This window comes from Neoarius graeffei, chromosome 7, assembly GCF_027579695.1.
Source record: "Neoarius graeffei isolate fNeoGra1 chromosome 7, fNeoGra1.pri, whole genome shotgun sequence".
NCBI classification, from domain to species: domain Eukaryota; kingdom Metazoa; phylum Chordata; class Actinopteri; order Siluriformes; family Ariidae; genus Neoarius; species Neoarius graeffei.
The window spans coordinates 74262975-74272322 of NC_083575.1; the positions used below are offsets into that span (position 1 = coordinate 74262975).

General features: G+C 40.5%; 1 protein-coding gene across 3 annotated transcripts in view; it reads left to right on the top strand.

Annotated features, from left to right (window-relative positions):
- The window catches only part of htt (huntingtin), a 164278-nt gene extending 158479 nt beyond the window's left edge, over positions 1 to 5799 (top strand). For all 3 annotated transcript variants that reach the window (XM_060926394.1, XM_060926395.1, XM_060926396.1), the window contains one exon: positions 3405 to 5799. In XM_060926394.1, the coding sequence (XP_060782377.1) occupies positions 3405 to 3618 (214 nt within the window). In that variant the 3' untranslated portion in view covers positions 3619 to 5799. The remainder of the gene's footprint in view (positions 1 to 3404) is intronic.
- The last annotated feature ends 3549 nt before the right edge of the window (positions 5800 to 9348 follow it).

The following is a 9348-nucleotide window of genomic DNA, read 5'->3' on the forward strand; positions in this document are numbered from 1 at the left end:
TAAGGTTCTTGTGCTGGAATGTTTTCCTTTTTCCAAACATAACACTTCTCATTTAAACCAAAAAGTTCTATTTTGGTCTCATCCATCCACAAAACATTTTTCCAATAGCCTTCTGGCTTGTCCACGTGATCTTTAGCAAACTGCAGATGAGTAGCAATGTTCTTTTTGGAGAGCAGTGGCTTTCTCCTTGCAACCCTGCCATGCACACCATTGTTGTTCAGTGTTCTCCTGATGGTGGACTCATGAAAATTAACATTAGCCAACGTGAGAAAGGCCTTCAGTTGCTTAGAAGTTACCCTGGGGTCCTTTGTGACCTCGCTGACTATTACACGCCTTGCTCTTGGAGTGATCTTTGTTGGTTGACCACTCCTGGGGAGGGTAACAATGGTCTTGCGTTTCCTTTATTTGTACCCAATCTGTCTGACTGTGGATTGGTGGAGTCCAAACTCTTTAGAGATGGTTTTGTAACCTTTTCCAGCCTGATGAGCATCAACAACGCTTTTTCTGAGGTTCTCAGAAATCTCCTTTGTTTGTGCCATGATACACTTCCACAAACATGTGTTGTGAAGATCAGACTTTGATAGATCCCTGTTCTTTAAATAAAACAGGGTGCCCACTCACACCTGATTGTCATCCCATTGATTGAAAACACCTGACTCTAATTTCACCTTCAAATTAACTGCTAATCCTAGAGGTTCACATACTTTTGCCACTCACAGATATGTAATATTGGGTCATTCTCCTCAATAAATAAATGACCAAGTATAATATTTTTGTCTCATTTGTTTAACTGGGTTCCCTTTATCTACTTTTAGGACTTGTGTGAAAATCTGATGATGTTTTAGGTCATATTTATGCAATAAACACACCTGACTGATAAAATGCTGCAGGTGAAAAAATGATTTAATCCTTTACGCAGTTATACTGTTCTGTAACAGAATAAACATTCACGCAGAAGGAGGTTTTGTCTAGAAGTATAATAATGTTCTGTTTTCCGTGCTGTTCTGAGGATTAATAGGGCTATAAAATAGCAGGATCAGGACCTTTTCAGGAAGTTGGACGCTGTATGAGGTGTTCAAAGATCACAAGATCTGTTTATTTCAAAGATTGTGCATCTCTGTTTAATGTTACGATGAACAAATGCGTCAGAGTTTTGTTTTTGTGGCTACAGCCTCATAGTGTTGCAAATGAGTGTAACAATGGCGCGATACGCATACACATGTTCCGATTAAAATGGCCGGTGAGTGTATACAATTCGGTTCACCATTCGAAATAAATGGAGTAGACTAAAGAAATCGCTTTCAGACATGTTTATGCTTATTACTGAGGGAAAGTGCGTTCCTATTTTAAAATCTGCTCCAGGTCGTCCCCCTTTTCCTCTCCTTCTTCCTGGCCAGTGGTCCCATGTGTGATGGAGATGTGACGCACTTCCGAGTCGTTACAGGAAGTTGTTGAAAAGAGTATTGAGACCACTGAGCTCTAGCGCCGGGCCTTTTCCAGGAAATAAGAGTTTGGGTCATGGCGACAGCTTGTGTATGTCAGCCTCGGTTCGGAGGTTTCAGTTTCGAAAACTCTAAGAGGTAAGCGTAGAATAATATAGAGTATAGACACTTGGTATATTTTACTTCAGAGCAGGTTACTTCTAACAAGTCGGACGTGATAAACTTCTCAGAGTTCAAAAATCCTCAAGCAAAAAAAAAAAAACCTTCTACAATATTGACAATTACAGTTGGTTCATTAGAATTTTGGTCAGAAAACTATATTACTCCAAAGCTGACCATCTTCTTTCCGTTAATACAACCCCTACATCCACGAACACTAAATGGTATTTTATACAAGCAAAAGCACATTTATATTACTGTTTAACAAATTACTAAATAAAAAGATAAAGCAAAGCTCTACTGAACACCATCAGTCTCTTAAAATGGCTTCTACTGGGGGCGTCGTGGCTCGGGTGGATGGGGCGCCGTGCCATGGATCCGGGGACCCGGGTTCGGTTCTGGCCCGGGGTCATTTACCGATCCCTCCCCGTCTCTCTCTCCCGCTCATTTCCTGTCTCTACACTGTCCTATCCAATAATAAAGGTGAAAAAAGCCCAAAAAAATATCTTTAAAAAAAAAATGGCTCCTACTGTACGGTAAGTCTGTTCACATTCTGACAATTCAAGGTATTCTTACTTCTCAAGGAAATTTTTACAGCCAGGAGAAATAATCCTTCAGCGAAGTCCTTTACAGGGTCATGAATCTGTCTGAGAAAATCATAACTCAACCATTGAGACAAATTAGACTAAAATTAATTTACTCGAGTCCGTTCCACTGACGAAATCTTAACCACAACAAAGAAAAAAAAAGACTAAAATGTGACTCAAACCAATAACAGTTTTCAGTCAGCAGTTAGACTAAAACAAAATGAAATTCTTGTCAGAATTAACACTGATCCTGTGCCGTTCTTTTATTGGTCATACTTTAACGGAGAACTGAAGTCATTTTTAAACTTGCTTTATTTCTTAATTAACGTGTTATTCAATTCCGTTTTCGGTTTTAGTAACCTTATATCGTGACTCGTATTGGCAACTAACTGCAATTAAATATGATACTTATCGGCCTGTTCGGTTTTAGCCGTGTTGAATTTAGTTAGTTTGGTCCACGGCAGGCGTCATTTATCCTCGCGATCTTCACGAGACTTGTGCGAGACTTCAAAACGTGAAGAAGTGTCAGCCAGGTGTCAGTGCCGCCATTTTGAAAACTGTTTTCCAAACGAAGTATTGCACAAAAATGAGTTTAAATGACGATTCCTGCCGACTTTTTTCAAACTTTTCCGATCGCTGTCAAAACAAACAAAACTTCCGGCTTGATTACGTCAGCATTCGAAAGAGGGCGCACGCGTCTTTTGACAACGTTGGCAGACGTCGGTCACTTTGATTTCCGCTGTACGTTTTACTTCCGTCCTACGATGTCTCGCACAGGTCTCAACGCATCTCGTTTACGGCCATCGCTTTGACATATGGACTGATATATTACAGAGCATATTTCAAACACTCATAACTTGCTATAGCAGCGACAAAATAGCGATCAGAAATGCATTCCGATATTTAATAAAATGAGAAATAGAATTTTGATGATAAATTTGCCTTCAATTCTCATTTAAGATTTAAATACAAAATTTGTGTCACTGCCACAACTTTGTCGTAGACTCTTCTTGATCACAGCGGTGCACACATGACATAAAACTGTAGACCTTAACAGCAAAATTGGGCTAGAAATTGTACAGAAATTTCAAAAAACAATGGATGTCATTGTAGCGGGAACTTGCTGACCATTTGACGATGAAACTTTGATCAGTGCGTTTATTATACAAACCTATCGTTCTTTGTTTTTATCTTTAACTCATTTTGCCTCCTCCAGCTTGCCTCACGTGATCAGTCGCATGGGCAAGGCAGACACCGTGGACGTTAGCCTGTTCTGTCTGGTAGCTATGGACTTCTACCGACACCAGATCGATGAGGAGCTGGACCGCAGATCCTTCCAGTCTGTTTTCGAGATGGTGGCATCTCCTGGGAGTCCTTACTACCAGCTCCTGTGCTGTCTGCAAAGCATTCACCAGGACACGTCACTATGAGACACACACACGTCAAGCCATTAGACTGGTTGTAATGCACTGCTCATCATGCAGGACACAGTAATCTATCAACTGGGGCATCGACGGTTTACTTTTACATTACCCATAGGACCAAACCACAGAGGCAGCGTAGTAGACATTAAATAACCAGCTTCACAAAGAGCAACCATGGCATGTCCCCTAACGTATGAGCCCTGCAAATCAGAGTTGCCTTTCAGTTTTGTTAATTGTGAAACATGTCCCGGACAAATCAGTACTCAAGTTTAATGGAATGTCTGTCTGAAGGTACGTAAATGTTGGGATAAGAGCAAAACGTACATCTCTAAACACTCGTTACCGCTAGCTGACGTATTCACAATGAGCAGGTTATGGTACAAATCGTTTCTCCGGGTTTAGGACATCATTTTTCTCACTCGAGTATAATAGCTGCATGAAAGAGTAAACATTTTTAGCAGACCCACCACCTTCTTGAAGTCGTTCATTCCTTTGTACAAAAGTTTGCCCATGTCGACCTGTAGCCCTTGGGCGGGGCGGGGGGGAAGTAGAGAGAGTTGAACTACTGTAACCTGACTTGATGATTCTTCCTCATCTGAGGAAACTTGTGGAAGCCATGTTGAAAGTAGATTATATTATTTCTATGTATTTAAAATGTAAAACGCGCTTGATTTATATATTTTTAGGGCTGTGAGATGGTAGAATCAACTGACACAAAGTTTACCATTATCGAACACCAGTTTTCTCTCTCTCTTTTTTTTTTCTGCGTCTTAGTTTTTATGTTGAAATATTTTTTTAAATTTGACACTCGACCTTCAAAGTGAAGCCTGACGCAGAAAGGCTCGAAACAGCCGTCTCGCTCTATTGTTTTTAGATCGTGGAGTCGTAGCAGATAAGAATCCAGAGTGAGCTCGTTAAACTGGTGTATGCACTTAGTGATTCGATGTAATCCGGTTCCCCTTTCTGAACTGATTTTTGAAGTCTGACTTGTTTTAATGCTCAGGATGTAATGTGATTCTCGATCTAGTGTCACGACCGAAAGTCTATTTTTTATGTTGTGTCCAAAATCATGTAAAATGTATAGAAGAAGAAAAAAAAAAAAAGTGTTCTACTACTAAAACTCTGCTGCATGAGAATAGCCATCATGTGACAGATGGTATAAAGAGACTACATTTACTTACTGAATGTTTGCGAACCACTTCCCCTTGATGTAAACGGTGTGTAATGATAAAATGACAACTTTCACTCTCCAAAGGCTTGAAGCGAACAATCAGATCGGAGTCGATTAGATAGCCGAGGCATCCCTTCACTGTAAATAGAAGCCTGGCAGCATCTTGTATATTTAGCCTGCAGCATGCTGTTGTCTGCTTTTAATCTCGAGTCTTCATGTGATGTGAAAACCACAGTGGAGGAGGATGCGACACCTGAAGTATGCCGACCAACTTGGAATAAATTTGACGCTCTGTCATGTCACAGCCGTGAGATTCCTTGCATTAGTGTCATCTCGACGTACCCAATTCTGCGTTGTTTTAGCAGTATAGAGTCCAATTTTCATCCTTTCCCATTTTCCAAGCTGAAGTGTAGCCTACACTTTTGTAGACATGCTGAGTCAGTGTTTCTTCACACGTTTCAGCTTCATTGCCGCTCGAAAGTCTGCATTTCCTCAATAAACTTCTCAAAACAACTTTATCCAAGCCTGGATGTAAAACCCGAATGAGATGAATCAAATCTGAAGATGATGAAAGTCACTGATTAGAATCAATAACAGGTTTGATTTTAGCACTTCCTTTCTTCAAAATCTCCTCACACCTCCCTCAGCATCCTTTCCTCTCGTTCACTTCAGCTAGAACGCTTCATTGCTAATTTCCATTTAACTCATTATACCGGAGGCGCAGATCATTCAGTGTGTGGAAGCTGATAGTTGACAAGTGAGTAAAGTCAGCATGGATTATGAGACCATTTGTCTCTACTCACTCATTTACTGTCCTGTTCAGTAAGGAAGGCTGTGATGGTGCTGCACTGGAGCTTCCTGAAAACCTGCATCGGGGTGTTAAAATATTCCACATTCGTGCAAACTGGTGGGATGAAGACAAAGTCGTTGTATTTACTGTAATGGCATATTTTAATATAAAATTACTGGAAAGATTATAATGTAGTAATAAAATGAATAAAATTGTTTTAAATGTGTTTTTGTTGATTTTGCATTTCTTTTCTCCCATCCACATATTTATCCTCATTTATGTTCGAAACTGTTTTCAGTTTTTTTTTTACTTTTCAAGCTCGTCATAGTCAGTCTGCATTTAATATCAGCCCTTCATGCCAGAGTGTTTTGCTTTAGACAGCTGGGCTGGACAGGGTGTAGTGATAATCCTCTCAAGCACTTAGCACTTCATTCAGCGGGACAGGGGATTAAATGAAATCTCCAGCTGGATGAGATCTATTAGTATGAGAAATTAGAGAACTTCCAGACTCAACAGATTGTGTGTCCATGGGTAATGAAGGGAAAAAAAAAAACACCTGGTGACTTATTCTGTCGGGGACATTTGTCCCATTAGAGTGAAGAGTCCGTGCAAATCAATATAAAGTTCTTCAGACTGCTGGCCACCTTTATGCTATGATGAGACATTTCTATCCTTGAACAGGCTCTTTCAGGATGACCAATCGCTGATCACGTTTTATGCCGGGATCGGACAACATGATATTTTTGTCTTTCACGATAGTCACCATGTCAGACCTAGTTCTTGCTAGGAGATCTTGATCTGGAGAATCTTGATCTGGAGAAATCGTCAATCGTGGCTATCAAGGAACATGTCATAGGAGTCGTCAAACTAGGCGAGAAAGTGCAGAAACGATCCGACATGCTAGACTTTACATAAGGGTGTTGTGCGACATCCCAGCTACCACATCGTTTGGTTGTCATGCTACAAAACCCGTTTGTCACTTCTGATGCTGGAAATTTGTCAGCCACGACAAAATCGGGCTGAATTCGTGTAGTCTGATCCCGGCATTAATAAGCAAATGATAATAAAGATGTGCTTAATTTGAAACTTAGTTTATGACATTACAGTGCCTTGCAAAAGTATTCATATCCCTTGAACTTTTTCACATTTTTCCACCTTACAACCACGAACTTAAAAGTTTTTTTTTATTGAGATTTTATGTGATAGACCAACACAGAGTAGCACATAATTGTGAAGTGAAATGAAAATGATAAATGGTCTTCAAAATTTTAAACAAATAAAAATCTGAAAAATGTGGTGTGCATTAGTATTCAGCCCCCTGTACTCTGATACCTCTAAATACAATCCAGTGCAATCGATTGCCTTCAGAAGTCATCTAATTAGTTAATAGAGTCCTACTGTGTGTAATTTACTCTCAGCATAAATACACTTGTTCTGTGAAGGCCTCAGTGGTTTGTTAGAGAACACTGAAGAACAAACAGCATCATGAAGACCAAAGAACTCACCAGACAGGCCAGGGATAAAGTTCTGGAGAAGTTTAAAGCAGGGTTAGATTATAAAAAAAATATCCCAAGCTCTGAACATCTCAAGAAGCACTGTTCAATCCATCATTCAAAAATGGAAAAAGTATGGCACAACTGCAAACCTACCAAGACATGGCCGTCCACCTAAACTGACAGAGCGAGCAAGGAGAGCACTGGTCAGAGAAGCAGCCAAGAGGCCCATGATCACTCTGGAGGAGCTGCAGAAATCCACAGCTCAGGTGGGAGAATCTGTGCACAGGACAACTATAAGTCGTACACTCCACAAATCTGGCCTTTTTGGAAGAGTGGCAAGAAGAAAGCCATTGTTGAAAGACAGGCATAAGAAACCATGTAGGGGACACAGCAAACGTGGAAGAAGGTGCTTTAGTCAGATGAGACTAAAGTTGAACTTTTTGGCCTAAATGCAAAGTGCTATGTGTGGTGGAAAACTAACACTGCTCATCACCCTGCACACACCATCCCCACTGTGAAACATGGTGGTGGCAGCATCATGCTATGGGGATGCTTTTCTTCAGCAGGGACAGGGAAGCTGGTCAGAGTTGATGGGAAGATGGATGGAGCTCAATACAGGGCAATCCTGGAAGAAAACCTGTTGGAGGCTGCAAAAGACTTGAGACTGGGAAGGAGATTCACCTTCCAGCAAGACAATGACCCTAAACATACAGCCAGAGCTACAATGGAATGGTTTAGATCAAAGAATATTCATGTGTTAGAATGGCCCAGTCAAAGTCCAGACCTAAATCCCATTGAGGATCTGTGGCAAGACTTGAAAATTGCTGTTCACAGACTCTCTCCATCCAATCTGGCTGAGCTTGAGCTATTTTGCAAAGAAGAATGGGCAAAAATTTCAGTGTCTAGATGTGCAAAGCTGGTAGAGACATACCACAAAAGACTTGCAGCTGTAATTGCAGCAAAAGGTGGCTCTACAAAGTATTGACGCAGGGGGGCTGAATACTAATGCACATCACATTTTTCAGATTTTTATTTGTTTAAAATTTTGAAGACCATTTATCATTTTTGTTTCACTTCACAATTATGTACTACTGTGTTGGTCTATCACATAAAATCTCAATAAAAAGCTTTTAATTTCGTGGTTGTAAGGTGGAAAAATGTGAAAATGTTCAAGGGGTACAGTATGAATACTTTTGCAAGGCACTGTAGCTACTTTCTGAGCTTGTACAAGCATTAGCTACCGTCCCCTGGTGGGAGGGCTCACTGAATGGTTTCATGAAGCTGAAACTGATCACTGTCATTAAAATACCAGTTGAATGAATATGCACTCACTAGCCACTATAACAGGAACTTGGTCTTGATTCTAAGATTCCTGTTCTTGGCTGCAGGAGTGGAACCCAATGTGGTCTTCTGCTGTTGCATGCTGAGATGCTTTTCTGCTCACCACGGTTGTAAAGAGTTGCTATGAGTTCCTATATCCTTCCTGGCAGCTTAAACCAATCTGGTCATTTTCCTCTGACCTCTCTTATCAACGAGGCATTTCCACCCACAGAATTGTCACTCATTTACTCAGTGTTTTTTTTTTTCTCCCCCGCACCATTCTGTGTAAACCCTAGACTGTTGTGTGTGAAAACCCCAAGAGATCAGCAGTTTCTGAAATACTCAAACCAGTCCATCTGGCACCAACACCCATGCCACACTGAAAGTCACAGAGATCACAATTTTTCCCATTCTGATGTTTAAAGTGAACATTAACTGAAGCTCTTGATTTGTATCTGCATGATTTTATGCATTGTGCTGCTGTCAAGGGATTGGCGGATTACAACCCCAGTTCCATAAAAAGTTGGGATGCTGTATAAACTGTAACTAAAAACAGAATGCGATAATTTGCAAATCATGGAAAACTTATATTTCATTGAAAATAGTACAAAGACAACATATTGAATGTAGACACTGATGGATTTTGTTTTTTGAAAAATAGATGCTCATTTTGAATCTGATGTCAGCAACACATTTCAGAAAAATTGGGACAGGGGCATGTTTACCACTGTGTTGCATCACCTCTGCTTTGAACAACACACTGTAAACATTTGGGAACTGAGGAGACCAACTGCTGTAGTTTTGAAAAAGAAATGTTGTCCTATTCTTCCCTGAGATACGATTTCAGTTGCTCAACATTTCTGGGTCTCCTTTGTTGTATTTTGCGCTTAATATTGCACCAAATGTTTTAAATGGGAGACAGGTCTGGACTGCAGGCAGGCCAGTTTAGCACCTGGACT